The sequence below is a fragment of the Pan paniscus genome, chromosome 12 (assembly GCF_029289425.2).
Source record: "Pan paniscus chromosome 12, NHGRI_mPanPan1-v2.0_pri, whole genome shotgun sequence".
Lineage (NCBI taxonomy): Eukaryota > Metazoa > Chordata > Mammalia > Primates > Hominidae > Pan > Pan paniscus.
This window is the reverse complement of record NC_073261.2, coordinates 64,552,847-64,570,822: the sequence shown is the minus strand read 5'-3', so window position 1 is coordinate 64,570,822 and position 17,976 is coordinate 64,552,847. Positions and strand designations below refer to the sequence as shown.

General features: G+C 41.7%; 1 protein-coding gene across 2 annotated transcripts in view; it reads right to left on the bottom strand.

The window, feature by feature from the left end:
* Nucleotides 1-11,831: 11,831 nt before the first annotated feature.
* Nucleotides 11,832-17,976, bottom strand: part of FAM161A (FAM161 centrosomal protein A) — a 29,431-nt gene continuing 23,286 nt past the window's right edge. For both annotated transcript variants that reach the window (XM_003830873.5, XM_003830874.5), the window contains 2 exons: nt 14,080-14,234; nt 11,832-13,576 (listed from right to left, as the gene is read on the bottom strand). In XM_003830873.5, coding sequence (XP_003830921.3) covers nt 13,432-13,576; nt 14,080-14,234 — 300 coding nt within the window. In that variant the 3' untranslated portion in view covers nt 11,832-13,431. The remainder of the gene's footprint in view (nt 13,577-14,079; nt 14,235-17,976) is intronic.

Here is a 17,976-nt window from a genome sequence, read left to right as displayed (position 1 = left end):
GCAGTGAGCCGAGATCATGCCACTGCACTCCAGCCTGGGCAACAGAGCAAGACTCCGTCTCAAAAGAAAAAAAAATGAATGCTTAAGTGTAAATTTGGTAGTGAATAGTCTTGTGTTATGTTCTTATGGAGATTAAAGTAACAATACCAGAAAAAAGTTATTCTAGGCCATGGCTCATGCCTGTAATCCCAGCATTTTGGGAGGCTGAAGATCACTTGAGCCCAGGAGTTCAAGACCAGCCTGGGCAACATAGAGAGACCTTATCTCTACTAGTAATTTTAAAAATTAGCCAGCTGTGGCTGGGCTGAGGTGGCCAGATCACAAGGTCAGGAGTTCAAGACCAGCCTGGCCAATATGGTGACACCTCGTCTCTACTAAAAAAAAAAATACACTAATTAGCCAGGCATGGTGATGCATGTCTGTAGTACCAGCTACTTGGGATGCTGAGGCAGAATAATTGCTTGAATCCAGGAGGCAGAGGTTGCAGCGAGCTGAGATCATGACACTGCAATCCAGCCTGGGTGACACAGCAAGAATCCACCTCAAAAAAAAAAAAAGAGCCAGATGTGGTGGCATGCACCTGTGGTCTCAGCTATTTGGGAGGCTGAGGTGGAAGGATCACTTGAGCCCAGGAGGGTGAGGCTGCAGTCAGCTGCAATTGTGCCACTGCATTCCAGCCTGCGTGACAGAGCAAGACCCTGTCTCAAAAAAAAAAAAAAAGAAAAAAGAAAAGAAAAAAGTCGCTCTGATAGCTATATTGTTGAGCTGTTTGCTGAAACAGTGTGCTTGATTATTATGGATTTATGTATTGGTCATTCACTCAAAAACATGGATTAAGCCCATCCTATATACTAGGCTCTGGGCCAGGCCTGGGGATAGAAAGTTGAAAGATAAAATCTGGCCTTCAGGGATACAACATCACAACAATTATGACCGAACCCTGAGGAGTTCTGAGCTAGCAGTGTGTATGAGGTGCCAGGCAGTCAGGGCTGCCACTCTCAGAGTGAGTTTAGAGATGCCAGAAAGATGCATCCTGGAGGCAGCAATGGGAGGGAACATGCAGAAGCCCCTCAGACTCAGTCAGGGGGCAAAGGGGAGCTCCACTGAGACAAGGAGCATGAGGTTTGTGGGTGGCTGGAGTGTCACCTACCAGTGAGAAAATTATTGCCTCAGAAATGGATTGGAATTCTGTATGTAAATTCTGTTCATCCAGAACTTATCCCCATTTTCTCTGAGTTCCTAGGTTCCTGACAGTTTGCTCTTTGAACTTTTTTGCTTCTTATTAGTTTTGTTAGATCTTTTAACTGCTTTCTGCTCACTCCTGAACTACAGAATGCCTTGATCAAAGATATTGTCATATCATTGAAATGCTTGCTGTAACATGAGTTGAAATGCAGTAGTGGAAATACTGTTAATACAGTTATGCTCAGACAACTGTTAGCATAATTGTAATCTGTATCTCTGCTTCTCTTCCTTTCCTCTGCTCGAGAGGAGTTTGAGACAAGCTAGGGCAACGTGACAAAACTCCGTCTCTACAAAAAATACAAAAATTAGGCAGACTTGATGATGTGCAGCTGTAATCCCAGCTACTTGGGAGGTTGAGGTGAGAGGATCGCTTGAGCCTAGGAGGTTGAGGCTGCAGTGAGCCATGATTGCACCACTGCACTCCAGCCTGGGCAGCAGGGCAAGACAGGAAGAAATAAATGCATGTTTGTTCAATATGCATGATCAGGACCCCCTTCATGAATATTCACAGCTCCTCCTACAACCTGTTGAGTGCGTATACTTGGCCAACTTCTGTATAAATCCCTTGCCAACCTCTTCTCCTTCAAAGAGTTTGCTTTTAGTTTTTCAGCCAGAGGCTAAATCCCCTTCTTAAGAAATACAGTTATCCTTTCCAGGGCTGCCACTCTCAGAGTGAGGTTAGAGATGCCGGAATTTCTCGTGATTTTTCAGCTGACAGTCTCTATCACTCTGAAGAGTGAGTGATCAGCTCCGTTTGTCCAAATCAGTCACTATCTGTGGGTGTGCAGCTATTCCTTGATACCTAGGGGTCCACAAAGAAGGAGTTGTTCCCATCAGATGACTAGGAGCAACCTTGGGTCAATTCTTTTATATAGACCTTAAGTCCACACAGCTTCCATACAATCAAGATTTTTCCTCCTCTAGGGATACTCATGGGATTAACAAATTACAGTTATAAATTACTGTTCTCTAGTAAGTCACACCATTATCTGGGAGGACCTTTCTCAGAGATATTCCATATAATTACAAAGTTAGGTAGAAAACCTTTGTCCAAATGCCATGCCAGCATGCTGTATGATGGCGTGCTTGGAGAGCAGGAAAGAACCTGTTTGTTGAATCCGCCTCAAGGGAGGGGACAACTCATGACTAATGTCCTGATGGCCAATTGTGTTGCCCCAGGAAAGTGCGTACAAAGGGTCAGAAGCCTCTCCAACCTGAGCAAAGTGTCTGCTGTTTACTAGCAAAATCCTCTGTGTCCACCCTGAAAGATGTGTCTTTTTTTTTTTTTTTTTTTTGAGATGGAGTCTCGTTCTGTCACCCAGGCTGAAGTGCAGTGGCGCGGTCTCAGCTCAGTGCAACCTTCGCCTCCCAGGTTAAAGCGATTCTCCTGCCTCAGCTTCCCAAATAACTGGGATTACAGGCATGTGCTACCATGCCCAGATAGTTTTTGTATTTTTAGTAGAGACTGGGTTTCACCAGGTTGGCCAGGCTGGTCTTGAATTCTTGACCTCAAGTGATCCCCGCACCTCAGCCTCCCAAAGTGCTGGGATTACAGGCGTGAGCCACCACACCTAGCCTCTCTCCCTATGTTTTGTCCCTCCTTGTCCACTGTCTACCTCCTTTTACCCAAAGCAAACCAATCCTCCCAACAAAAATAATTGAAAGCCTATCCCCTTTTTTCTGTGTCTTGCAAATTTTTCATCCTTAGGCTTCTATGGAAAATCAGTGTCTTTTCTTGAGCCCTAAACCAGTTACTGCTGGCTCTGCAGAGAGGCTTCCTAAGCTCAAGTCTTGCTTGCTTTCCCCACAATCCCCACCCCCTGAGAGGAGGCAAGCTTGGATCTTTGGGCGGCAGTGAGACCTCCATTGACGTTGGCTTTCTCCCATAGCATAAACTCAAACACACCTCCATACTGAGGATGCATTTCTTCTGAAACCCCACACCTGAGCTATGCATAGAAGTCTTACTCCTGTGAACACACTTTTTTCACTTTATTTATTACCTTACATTCACCCTCCCACTGCCTGGGTCACATTAGTTCTCTGACCTTGACTGACAACAAAAGCATCCCTTCATCCCTTGCCCAAATCTACAAGTATCTTGACACTGGGGGCAATGGTGGTTTGGGGAGTTAGGGTTTATTCTCTCTGTACCCTGCCCTACTGTAAACTGAGGGTTTTTTGTCTGTTTGTTTGTTTGTTTAATTGAGACAGGGTCTTGCTCTGTCGCCCAGGCTGGAGTGTGGTGGTGCAATCTCTGCTCACTGCAGCCTTGACCTCCTGGGCTCAAGCAATCCTCCGCCTCAGTCTCCTGAGTAGCTGGGACCACAGACACACACCACTAGGTGTGGCTAATTTTTGTATTTTTTGTAGAGACGGCGGGGCGGGGGGGTCTCGCTATGTTGCCCAGCCTGGTCTCGAACTCCTGGACATGATCTTCCCACTTCGGCCTCCCAAAGTGCTAGGATTACAGGTGTGAGCCACGGCCCCGGCCTGTGTGTACTTTAACTTGGAGCAAATGACCCTTCATTCTCTGCCCTACTTGCCTCGGCAATCACATTCCTACAGTCACTCTTCACTCTAGCCACACTGGCTGCATCGGCCAGAGAGGAAGCAGGGAAAGCAGCTGGGAGTCAGTCGCAGGGGCCCCAAGCAGGCATTTTCCAAGTGGGGTCACACACCCGGGGTGGGAGGGGAGAAATATGCCCCATTTGCTGCAGAAAGAAACTGCAATTCGAAACTGAAATAGGTAGAACATTTATACTAACTTTATCTAAAAAAGAAATAAAGCTTTACCAAGATTTAATATGTGGTTTGTCACTGGCTGCTCACATGATCCAGTCTCGGTCGGATGGCAGACGGTCAAGTGCCACGCGGGGACAGGGCCTTTCGCTTTCTTCGCATGGAATTTGGCCATGCCCCTCAGGTTGTGTGTGCCCTGTGAGTCGCTTCACAGATCATATTAGCAGCTTTCCAAAACCAGTCCTCACAAAACAGACAAGCGGCTTTAAAAGAAAATCCTGCAGAGAAACCTCAGACTGAAGATAATACTATTAACACAGCACAAGGAAACAAGAAAATGCAAGAATGCTTCTCTGTACCTGGTACAAGCTCTTAATCAGCCATATTAGGAGGAAAAACAATGGTGATCTAACCAATTCTTACTTTGGACTAAGCCAACAAATTCAAAATTATCAAGAAGATTATTGAAATAAGGATTTACATTCACTGTAATGAAAAACAAACCTCACCATATGTGAATACTGGATCCTGAGCACAGAGCCTGGTGGTCTCTTTTTCGCATGACAGACATTCAAGCCCAGCATTGAGATACACTCAGCTTAGGACAAATCCTTCAAGTTGCTTCATCACAAAGTGTTAAACCAACATTTTCAAAAACAAAGAAACATAGGCCAGGTGCAGTGGCTCATGCCTGTAATCCCAACACTTTGGGAGGCCAAGGCAGGAGGATGGTTTGAGTTCAGGAGTCCAAGACCAGCCTGGGCAACATAGTGAGACCCTGTCTCTACAAAAAAATTAAAAATTAGCAGGTGCTGTGGCTTGCAGGAGTGGTCCCAGCTACTCAGAAGGCTGAGGTGGGAGGATCGCTTGAACCCAGGAGGTTGAGACTGCAGTGATTCTACACTGCACTCCAGCCTGGGTGACAAAGCAAGACCCTGTCTGGAACAAACAACAAAACCAAAACCAAACCAAAACAAGAAGCATATATGTTTCCCAGACCTAGAAACAATGACACCTAGTAACAATGAGTATACCTAACATTCAGATCCTTTTTTTTTTTTTTCTGAGTTGGAGTCTCTGTTGCCCAGGCTGGAGTGCAGTGGTGCAATCTCGGCTCACTGCCTCTGCCTCCTGGGTTCAAGCAATTCTCCTGCCTCAGCCTCCTGAGTAGCTGGGATTACAGGTGCCCACCACCACGCCCGGCTAATTTTTGTATTTTCAGTAGAGATGGGATCTCACCTTGTTGGCCAGGCTGGTCTTAAACTCCTGGCCTCAAGTGATCCACCCGCCTCGGTCTCCCAAAGTGTTGGGATTACAGGTGTGAGCCACCGTCCCTGGCTGGATCCTAATTTCTGAAGACCATTTTCCATTAAAAGGCTTCAGGGTCTGTCAAATAAATGGCCAATGCCACGGCTGGGTCAGAGAAAGTACAAGATGATCCTTGGATTTCTTCTTGTTCCAGAAAGTAAGAAAGTGCACAAAGACTGAGGGAAAGATGTAAATAAAACACACAAACCAGCTTGTAGGGGCTCCCACTGGCCACATTTAGGAAAATTTGAGCATAATTTAAAAATTTTAATGATGGTAACACATTATAACACATTGAATAAATGAAGAATTTGTGCATCATGATGATACCTCACATAAAAGAGACTGCGAAGCTCTTCTTTACAGAGACTATCAGCTAATATAGAACACATAATAGAATTAGAAAATGACCATTTTGCAACCCCCAGCATAATAACTTATTCAGGTGAAGACCATCAAGGAATACTAAAACTGTTAGGTAAAATGTGTTGGGGAACAGGATGTTCACACCGTGTCAAGTATCCCCCTGACACTACCAGGTTACTTAAGCATCAAGGGATACAGTGCCTTTACAATGGAGAGAACTGGTGGATAGCCCTTTAACCAAGTGATCAAATTTAGTATCAATAATAATGCAACACAGTGACATTCTGTGCCTCCCCACTTAATGTCATACAAAGTACACAAATTAGTTAGGTAGTATTCATGCCCACAATGTTTAACCAGAATCCAATCAAAGCAAACAATTAGAGAAATATAAATTATATGCCAGGCTACAGATGACTGGCCTGGACTCTTACAAAGTAACAATGAAATGAAAGACAAAAAAGGCAGAGAGCTGTCTAGACAAAAAGAGACTAAAGAGCTATCAAAACTAAATGCACCCACCAATTTGGGGAGCTGATCAAATGGGTGGATCACTTGATTCCTGGAGTTCAAGACCAGCCTGGGCAACATGGCAAAACCTGTCTCTGCAAAAAGTACAAAAATTAGCCGGGCATGGTGGTGGCACATGCCTGTAGTCCCAGCTACTCAGGAGGCTGAGGAAGGAGGATCACTGAGCCCAGGAGGCAGAGGTTACAGTGAGCCATGATGCCGCTGCTACACTCCAGCCTGGGTGACAGAGTGAGACTCTGTCTCAAAACAAAAAAGCCAATAAAACAAAATCTCATTCAAGTCTGGTAGAAAGAAAAGTCCTGAAAATGTGGTGATAAGCAAGGAATAACAAAAAACAATTAATTGTACATTAATGTCATTGACATTATCTTCAGTGGACTGTTCTATATTAGTGAACATTTTTTTTAACTGCACTGACTTTGTCAGGCTTCCTCCTGTCCTATTTTGATTCTTGTTTTTGTTTCCCATGAAGTGTTGCAGTTCCTCAACCACACACTCTTGGCATGGTTTTTAGGAACATAACTTTTAGGGTTAGCAAAAGGATGCTGTGGGGTTTTTTTCATCCATCTGAGCATTATTATAGTGCAACAAGATAACTTATTTTCATAATGAAGTATACCATCTTCTTTTTATTAGCATTCAAGATGAATGAATATCGTTATTTGCTTGAGAAAGGCTCCTTTATGATTTTTTTTCTATTATACAATGTCAATGTCTTATTTTGCATTTTTTCCTCATAGAGGATATTTTTTGTCTTGGAAAAAGCATTCTTCTAAGAGAAGTAAATGATGGACCTCACTGTACATCACAGACACATGTAGCTGGTGGAAATTCAGAAATGCTACTTTATACAGTATATTTAATGATGGGTTGGGTATAACTCTTAAATTAGGAATTGTGTTCTGCTGCATTTAATAGACACCCACCTTCTGTCCGTGGCCGCCACCAGGAAGCATCATTAAAATCTCTCTTCCCACTGCCGTCATGTCTAAGTCAGTCTCCTAAAGAGCCAAGCAGCTGTGGCAGCTCTTCACTGGAGGGCCGAGGTTTGAAACGACTGATGAGAGGCTGAGGAGCCATTCTGAGCAATGGGGAATGCTCACAAGCTGTGTGGTCATGAGAGATCCCAACACCAAGAGCTCCAGGGGCTTTGGGTTTGTCACCTATGCCACTGTGGAGGAGGTGGATGCAGCCACGAATGCAAGGGCACACAAGGTGGATGGGAGAGCTGTGGAACCAAAGAGGGCTGTCTCAAGAGAAGGTTCTCAAAGACCAGGTGCCCACCTAACTGTGAAAAAGGTATTTGTTGCTGGCATTAAAGAAGACACCGAAGAACATCGGCTAAGAGACAGTAGGATAAATGTGAACGCTGCTAGATAACTGGTATTAAGGGGTTATTCTTTTTTGTATTATCCTTTTTGTATGTGTGATGATGGTATTAGAGCTGTGTAACAAGGGAAAGTTTTTATCATTTAAAGATCTATACTGAAATATTTATACATGAAATATGTCTGTGATTTGCTTCGAAACAACTAGGGGCTAGAGAGTGGGAATATAGAAGAAATAAACTTAATTGTGAGTTGATAATTCTTGACATTAGGTGATGGGCACATCTAGAAAATATAACTACAAAATACCTTCCTACAAAGCTAAAGCCTCATTTATATTTTTCTTTAACATATATAAGTGTTGAAAAGGAAGAAACAAAAAAAATGAAGTCTCTCTTCCATCACCTACTCCCAGGCTCTTAGAGGCAGACTCTATTAACATTTATATTTTCTGGTATATCTTTTCAGAGTTAGATATAAGCATACATTTTATGCCTTGACTTTTTTTTTCTTTTTTTTTTTTTCTTAGACAAAGTCTTGCTCTGTTGCCCAGGCTGCAGTGCAGTGGCACAATCTCGGCTCACTGCAACCTCGGCCTCCCGGGTTCAAGCGATTCTCCTGCCTCAGCCTACAGAGTAGCTGGGACGACAGGCGCCTGCCACCATGCCTGGCTGATTTTTGTACTTTTAGTAGAGATGGGGTTTCACCATATTGGCCAGGCTGGTCTCAAACTCCTGACCTTGTGATCCGCCTGCCTCGGCCTCCCAAAGTGCTGGGATTACAGGCGTGAGCCACTGCGCCCAGCTATGCCTTGACTTTTGATAGTTATATACCAATTTTTTTCCTTCTCAATTTTTTATCTCCTTCTCTTATTGACATTTATAATTTGCCAAAGACCACAGTCTTAGTTGTTACAAAAATGAAAAAATAATTAGAGTAAGTAGATATCTAAATATTAGTATATCTGATTTCTTAACTAGAAAATTTTACAAGCCATAGTTTTATTTTTCATTTATTCAGTCTATATTAGTTGTAAAATAGAATCTGAATATCTCTTTTTCTTTTTGTTTTGAGACAGGATCTCACGCTGTTGCCCAGGCTGGTCTTGAACTCCTGGACTCAAGTGATTTTCCCACCTCAGCCTTCCAAAGTGCTGAGATTACAGGTGTAGGCCACTGCATCTGTCAGAAATCTGGTCAGAATATTGGATTTTATTTTATTTTATTTATTATTATTATTTTTTTAGACAGAGTCTTGCTCTGTTGCCTGGGCTGGAGTGCCGTGGCATGATCTCAGCTCACTGGAACCTCTGCCTCTCAGGTTCAAGCGATTCTCCTGCCTCAGCCTCCTGGGTAGCTGGGATTACAGGTGCCCACCACCATACCCGGCTAATTTTTGTATTTTTGTAGAGACAGGGTTTTACCATGTTGGTCAGGCTGGTCTCAAACTCCTGACCTCAAGTAATCCGCCTGCCTCAGCCTCCCAAAGTGCTGGGATTACAAGTGTCAGCCACTGTGCCTGGCAGAATGTTGGAATCTGTGACCCTGATTATTACTTCCTCCCTTAAAAACAAACAAAGTTGCTATACTATAAAGGTTATTCCTGGCCAGGCACAGTGGATCACGCCTGTAATCCTAACACTTTGAGAAGCCAAGGCAGGAGGATCACTTGAGTCCAGGAGTTTGAGACCAGCATGGGCAACATAGCGAGACACTGTCTCTAAATTAAATTTAAATTTAAATTTAAAATTTTAAAAAGTTATTCCTATAACTCTTCTAACAATACAGGTAAGTTAGTAAACCACAGCCACATCAGGACTACATATAAGTGACAAGAAATGAGACTACCTAAAGAATTTAGGACAAAGTAATAACTTTGACACCATAATATTATAGTCTAAATATTGTCAAATTGACAAAAACTTCATTTCACAATAACTTGCTCCCTTCTAAACAACCACTAAAACACACATATACACATATGTGATAGTTGAGAAGGGCATACATTTTTCTTTGAAGCAATGAGGTAATTTTTATAAAGTTATTTTTTATTTTTTTTTGAAACGGGGTTTTCACTCTTATTGCCTAGGCTGGAGTGCAGTGGCACAATCTCGGCTCACTGCAACCTCCGCCTCCCAGGTTCAAGCAATTCTCCTGCCTCAGCCTCCCAAATGGCTGGGATTATAGGCATATGCTACCACACTTGGCTAACTCTTTTTGTATTTTAAGTAGAGACGGGGTTTCACCATGTTTGCCAGGCTGGTCTCAAACTCCTGACCTCAGGTGATCCGCCTGCCTCAGCCTCCCAAAGTGCTGGGATTACAGGCATGAGCCGCTGCACCCGGCCTGAAGTTAATGATTTTGTATTGCCTAGGTCCAAATGTTGAAATCTTTGCTATTCTCAAGTGACTAGAATTAACTTGAGAAATACTGTTTAAGAGAAAAATACCAGATATCCTTAAAGGCATGCTTATTTGTTTTATTATGTAGACTAACTCAACAGAGTAAAAGAATAATTGCGGTGGCTCATGCCTGTAATCCCAGCACTTTGGGAGGCCGAGGCAGATGGATGACGAGGTCAGGAGTTCAAGACCAGCCTGGCCAAGATGGTGAAATCCCATCTCTACTAAAACTACAAAAATTAGCCAGGCGTGGTGGCAGGCACCTGTAATCCCAGCTACTCGGGAGGTGGAGGCAGGAGAATCACTTGAACCTGGGTGGCAGGGGTTGCAGTGAGCCAAGATCGCACCACTGCACTCCAGACTGGGCGACAGAGCAAGACTCCGTCTCAAAAAAAAAAAAAAAATTGCTAAATTTTCCATCATATATATATATTATTTTTGAGTCAGGGTCTCACTTTGTTACCTAGGTTGGAGTGGTGTGATCAGGGCTCACTGCAGCCTCAACCACCTGGGCTCAACCAATCCTCCCACCTTAGCTTCCTGAGTATCTGGGACTACTTGGTGCATGACACCCCGCCTGGCTAACTTTTGTATTTTTTGTAGAGACAGGGTTTCACCATGTTGCCCAGGCTGATCTTGAACTCCGGACCTCAAGTGAGCCGCCTTCCTCTGCCTCCGAAAGTGCTGAGATTACAGGCATGAGCCACCGCATCCAGACTTCCATCATATTTATAGATACATATACACGTGTGTGTTTGTGTATGTGTAAAATAACTTAATCCTCCAATAAGTCCCCAGGCCATTTTTTCTGCGGAAATAAGTATGAAGTAATAGGGTACCCAGTAATATTACGAAAGAAAAAAAGAGCATAACCTTTTTCTTGATGTTAGGTTACTCTTGTATAAAGGAAAATCCCATAAGTAAAAAGAATTCTGGAGCCAATTCAGATGATACAAAGGTAAAAAATGTTCAGTTACCTAACACCTGAAAACATGTTTGATTTAACCAATTGACTTCTGACCATCACTGTGTAATGTGACCTGCTAAAGTAATCTTTCAGCTGTCAATTTGATGTTTTTTTTTGTTTGTTTGTTTGTTTGTTTTGAGATGGAGTCTCACTCTGTCGCCCAGGCTAGAGTGCAGTGGTGCCATCTCGGCTCACTGCAAGCTCTGCCTCCCAGGTTCACGCCATTCTCCTGCCTCAGCCTCCCGAGTAGCTGGGACTACAGGCACCCACCACCACACCTGGCTAATGTTTTTTTTTTTTTGTATTTTTAGTAGAGACGGGGTTTCACCGTGTTAGCCAGGATGGTCTCGATCTCCTGACCTCATGATCCACCCATCTCGGCCTCCCAAAGTGAACAGTGATATGCATAGAATGATTTGAAACTGTCAGTGTCTCTCTCTCTCTCTTTTTTTAACTTTGGTTCTGTGTTAACCAGATCATGTCTAACAAAGTGCTTCAAAAGTTATTTCTAACCAAATAATATTTAAATCACAGTGTATCTCATTTAAGTACAAGTATTTTAAGTTAATAGTTTCCTCAGGAATATTCTGTCTTCTGACACCATCATTTGAATATCACAGTTTGCAAAGACCTTTCCATATATGATTTCATCCAGTCCTTCCTACAGCCACTCAAGATAGGTAATATTCCCATTTTTTTTAAAGGTAAGAAAACAAGATTGGTCCTGAAGCCAAGTGTTTCATGACCAAAGCCCACACTCTCCTCATGAAATTGAAAAGGGACAGGCTGTGGAGTGAATCCTTGAAAGCAAGTAATGTTTTAAGTACTATTACAATTTGTAGATTGTGTTTCACAGGCTCCCAGTGAGCTAGGAGGGAAATGTTTTTAATCCCATGTGTACTCATTCTGAAGTAGCTGTAAGTATATAAAAACCATATTCATCTACACACTCATTCAAACCTTTATTAAGTACCTACCATATGTACAATACTGTTCCAAATATTAAGGGAATACAAAGATGAATTTTTAAATGGTGCCAAATCCCAAGGAGTTTACAATATAATAATAGTAAAAAGTAATTTAACACGAACTGTAGGAAGAAAATTACAAGTAAACATTTGCCCCTGATGGAGAAAAATGACCTTATTTTTAAATGTAAAGCATAAATTGCCAGTTTGGAAACACTGCTATTACATACACCTGTATTAGTTCATCCTTTTAAAATGATGCTGATTGTTTTTAGAAAAGAAAATGTCTTATGCTATATTATCTTTATGATTGGCTTCGAATTTTAAAACAAAAATTTGCTTAAAGAAAAAAATATAGATTTATAAAATCAGATTAACACTGTACACAGAGAGATAAAGTGTGTTGGCAATAATATGTAAAAAGTTGAACACAACTGGGTCTAGCAGTGAAGAATTAAATCTGAATTACTTTGGAGACTTGCCCTAGCCAAGTTATTATGCACAATTTCATCATATAAAAAACGGGATACTTGCCCCTAATTTAGATTATAACTCACACATGCCATAATTACTTCCATCTGTAATAATACATAGGGTTAAAAAAACTAGTATAAAAACTTTCCTAATAATTTACATATCAAAAATAATTTGGACTGGAACTAAGGATAAAAAGAAAAAGGGATGATGGTGTAGACAATTTAACAGTAAACTCTCAGTGCAAAAATAAATGTAAATTTGCAAGTATTCATTTTTTTCTATACTTTTTTTTTTTTTTGGAGACGGAGTCTCGCTCTGTTGCCCAGGCTGGAGTGCAGTGGCGCGATCTCGGCTCACTGCAAGCTCTGCCTCCTGGGTTCATGCCATTCTCCTGCCTCTGCCTCCCAAGTAGCTGGGACTACAGGCGCCCACCACCACGCCTGGCTAATTTTTTGTATTTTTAGTAGAGACGGGGTTTCATCGTGTTAGCCAGGATTGTCTCGATCTCCTGACCTCGTGATCCACCCGCCTCGGCCTCCCAAAGTGCTGGGATTACAGGCATGAGCCACCATACCCGGCCTTTTTTCTAGACTTTTAAAAATGGCTCAGAGCAGCAAAACAAGTTAGAGGATTTATTCTGTGAAATGCACTGCAGAGAAAAAGAATGGGCAAATAGTATAATTAAAAATAGTTATTGATTCACACTTTCCAAAATTTTTAAAAAGTAAATCACCAAAGACCAATACTTCTCTCTCCTTTCAACACTAAGCCATTTTTTCCAGTAAAATTAATGAAATAATGTATATTTTTATAACTAATCAGTTTGTGACAGCTGTGGTTCTCACTTTTTAAAAATACAAAATCATAGTTGCAAACAGATAATACACAATGATTTTTAAAACTGAATAGGCAAAGCCTTACTCTAACTGATCAAATGACCAATCAGCTGGATTCAGGCTTTTCAGGCTACAGATGACTTTGATCAACAGCCCTGCACATATCAGAGGCGTCCCCACAGATGTTCTAAACACAAATGCGGCTGCTGACACCCTGACGCTGCAAACAACAGCAAGGGCATAGAGAGGAGACCTTGATGATTCAGTGTGATTCTTCAACAGATTTCTCTTCTTCACTTTCCTCATTGGCTTCATCTTTTTCCTTGTAAGAATCCTGGCTGTTGGTATCAATAAAATAATTTTCTTCCCCATTCTGTCTTTCTTCTATTTTTTCTTCTTCATTACAGCTAGGGGAAGAAATTTATCAATCTTTCAAAGGAAAAATGAGTTGGTTTAAAGGTAAACAAACCCTCTGCAAGTATGCCACCGTGTAGCCAGTCTTCCTCAAGTGTATGAATTCCAATTTGTTACCAAGACAACTCAAAAAAAAGAAAGAAAACACTATAAAAGTGCCCATTGAGAAATTTAATAATCCTGAAAACTAATTTATTTCAAAATTTGAGTGACTGGTTCTTTAAACTTCATTTGAAAGCATGCTATTATTTTTGTTACTTATGTCTTTAAGAAATCTGTTATTCTGCTTTAAAAATAAAATACTTCATGTGAACGTTAATGTGTCAAACATGTTAAAATATCAGTGTTTTACAACAGTTCATATGTCTTTTACTATTGGGTAAAAGATCTTTTTAAAACAATATAGAACAAAAAATATACGTAGTATAAAATTGTGCTTTTCTGCAGGTAATAATTTTTTCAAAGGTAAGCCATTCAGACATCTTATATATGTTACCTTTCTTTGTCTTCAGTGACACTTTTCGTCTCTTGATTGTTGAAGTACTCAAGTACTTTTCCACTTTGGCCTTTCTTTGAAACAAACTCATCAGATATTCCTAGTGCTTTTAGGGTATTAGAATAATGCTTTTCTGCTGCCATTCTTGCATTTTTCTATAGGAAAGACAAACCTTTTTAGACGAGAACAGAAGACTTTAAATTTTCATCAAAAATATATGGATTAGGCCGGGCGCGGTGGCTCACGCCTGTAATCCCAGCGCTTTGGGAGGCCGAGATGGGTGGATCACGAGATCAGGAGATCAAGACCATCCTGGCTAACACGGTGAAACCCCGTCTCTACTAAAAATACAAAAAATTAGCCGGGCGTGGTGGTGGCCGCCTGTAGTCCCAGCTACTCGGGAGGCTGAGGCAGGAGAATGGCGTGAACCTGGGAGGCGGAGCTTGCAGTGAGCCGAGATGGCGCCACTGTACTCCAGCCTGGGTGACAGAGCAAGACTCTGTCTCAAAAAAAAAAAAAAAAAAAAAAAAAAATATGGATTAAAAGTACTGGTGATAATTAAGTTCAGCAGTCACAGTTGTTTGAAAATCTGCACACCCTATGACCAACAATTACACTCCTAGGAATATAACCAGAGAAGTTCCCACATATGTGTCCCAAGGGAGGACATGTTCAAGTATGTTCAGGATAGTACTGTCCTTCAATAACCCCAAATGGGAAATCACCCAAATATCTATTAGTAGCAGAATGGATAAATAAATTGTCGTCTATTCCTATAATGGAGTGAAACAAAGCAAGGAAAATGAATGAACTACAGTTACATGCCACAACATGGATGGATCTCACAAATATAATACTGAGCAAAAGAAGCAAAGCACTGACAAGTACATATTGTATGATCTATATAAAGTTCAGAAATGGGCAAAACAACTATATTGTTTGAGGATAGGTACACACACTGTAAAATTGCAAAGAAAAACAAGGAAGTACTTATCCTGAAAGTTAGAATGGTGGTTACCTCTTGGGGAGAGGTAGAGGGCTGTGATCTGCAAAGGCACATAGGGTTTTTGGGGTGCTGGCAATGGTCTATTTGTTAACATGGTTGGTGGCCACATTAGATTGATCTATAATTATTTTTTATATTGTACCTAGGTTTTACATACTTTTATGACTGTATAAAGATATCTGAAAAAAAAAAAGATTTCATGCAATAATTGTTGTCAGAGGATTCTTTTTTCTTTTTTTTTTGAAAAAGGGTCTTGCTCTGTCACCCAGGCTGGAGTGCAGTGGTGCAAACACAACTCACTGCAGCCTCAACCTGCTGGGCTCAAGTGATCCTCCCACCTCAGCCTCCGGAGTAGCTGGGACCATGGGCGCGTGCCACCATGCCCAGCTAATTTTTGTATTTTTTGTAGGACGGGGTGTCACTATGTTGTCCAGGATGGCCTTGAATTCCTGGGTTTAAGTGATCCACCGGCCTTGGCCTCCCAAAGTGCTGGGATTACAGGCATGAGCCATGGCACCCAGCCAATTTCTTTTATTTTATGTATCTACTGTAATTTTTACTCTTTATAAGCCATATCCCCAATCCATTAAAGATGATAAAAGCACCAGTGTTGTAATCTTTACTCTGTGGAGGAAGCAAGGGATATAACAAAAAGAATATGAATTTAGAACTGGGTTCAAATCTGTAGAATGTCACTTCCCGGCTTTAAGATCTGTTGGAATTGTGATGACCCTCTCATCACAGTTCCAGAGATGGCAGGCTTTATGGAGCCACATAGTGACTGGGTTCACACTAGTGCCTCCACTTTAGCCCATTTTAGCTCTCATGAGTGGATCTGAACTGTTAGAGGGCCAAGAATTGCCCTCTGGACCTCCAACTAAAGCTAAGACCTCCAAGTAAAGCAAGCATTCCTAATACTAGGAATGGCCCAGTTCCAATGTACCAATGGCATTCATACTGGGAAGGGTGTGGAGGAGTACCCAGTCTAACCCCCATATTTAATAAAGAAACCAAGTCTCCCCCGGCCCCCGCCTCAAAGGTGAAATTGACTAAGGTCACAAGGCTAGTGAGTGGTAGACCCAAGTCTCTTGACCATTTCCTAGGTCTTTTATATTACATCATGCTACTTTCTCTAAGTGGTAGTGGTCGTCAAGAGTTTGAAGGTGACCTAAAGCCTGACTTGAACAACGTAGTTGTCAGATATTTGCCAAATCTAGTATAATGAGGGGCCATGGAGTCTAGTGTTACACAGGAGAACCTGAAATAGCAAGGACTGATTACAATAGATAAAACTATCACCAGGGCATTTCCTGATACTCTGGAAAACTGAAAAAGAAGCACTGCTGCTAAAATGCACTCACTGTGAATAACAATAATATTTTTTAGAAAAGTAAGTAAAAACCCATCCAGAGTCTGTGAATATCAAAAGACAAGTCTTGGGGAGCTGAAAGGAAGGGCAAAATGAGAAATAAGAACTATACCCTAAAGACTGCAGAGAAGAATAAAGAAACCCCAAACCTACCTCTGAATGCATTACCAACAGTATATTCTGACTTCAGCAAATTAAATATATAAGACATTAAAAAGACATTAGTCAAAATTTGTGCCAGTAAACCTTCATCTGACTTTGGTTTAAAATTCAATTTAACATCTTCTCAGTTAATTAATCCTGTGATTTCCAAGAAACAGGACAACATAGTTTATTCTGTAAAGAATCACAGGCATATTGTGTTAGGGAATCACTCAGCAGCAGCGAGACCACAATTAACTCCTATAAATGGGCAAAGCAAATAGCTGCAAGCAAATTTATTAAAAACCAGCTGTTAATTAGCAGCAATAGTTCCAGCAAAATAGACTGCAGCAAAAAATGTACTAAAAAAAAAAGGCAATGGTGATTCACTGCCATGGTAACTCTGTTTATACTTTTTGAGAAGTTAATGAGAAGACCCCTTGATATCATTCATTGAAAATGAGAATAAATGGAATTGGTGAGAATGGATGATTGCCCCTGTTATAAAGGCTTATTAATTGTCTACCCAGGGTTAACATTTTAGTAGGGGAATGGAAATGGTAAGGCGAAGATATAATGAATGGTTCTGCAAAGAGCAAGGCAGAAAAATCAATCAAACTATTATGACTCAGATAGGAAATAAAGGTTTCACCTGGCATTTCACCACCAAGGATGGTGAAGGGCAGATCCAAAAATTATTTAGGAAGAAAATTTGACAGGTCTCTCAATGACCAGCTGAATGGGGAGGAACTGGGTACACACAGATATGAAGATGAGAACAGTAGGCCAGGCACAGTGGCTCACTCCTGTAATCCCAGTACTTTGGGAGGCCGAGGCAGGTGGATCACTTGAGGTCAGGAGTTCAGGACCAGCCCGGCCAACATGGTGAAATCCCGTCTCTACTAAAAATATAAAAAAAATTAGCCGGGCATGGTGGTGTGCACCTGTAATCCCAGCTACTCAGGAGACTGAGGCAGGAGAATCACTTGAACCCAGGAGGCAGAGGTTGCAGTGAGCCGAGATCACGCCACTGCACTCCAGCCTGGGTGACAGAGTAAGACCCTGTCTGAAAAAAAACAAAAAAAAAAAAATGAGAACAGTAGACACTGGTCTCAAACTCTTGGCCTCAAATGATCCTCCCCCCTCAGTTTCCCAAAGTGTTGGGATTACAGGGTGAGTCACTGGCCTAATTTTTCTAATATAAAGATATTTCTGGCTGGATGTGGTGGTTCACACCTGTAATCCCGGAACTTTGAGAGGCTGAGGTGGGCGGATCACAAGGTCAGGAGTTCGAGACCAGCCTGACCAACATGATGAAACTTTGTCTCGACTAAAAATACAAAAAAAATTAGCCAGGCATGGTGGCATGCGCCTGTAATCC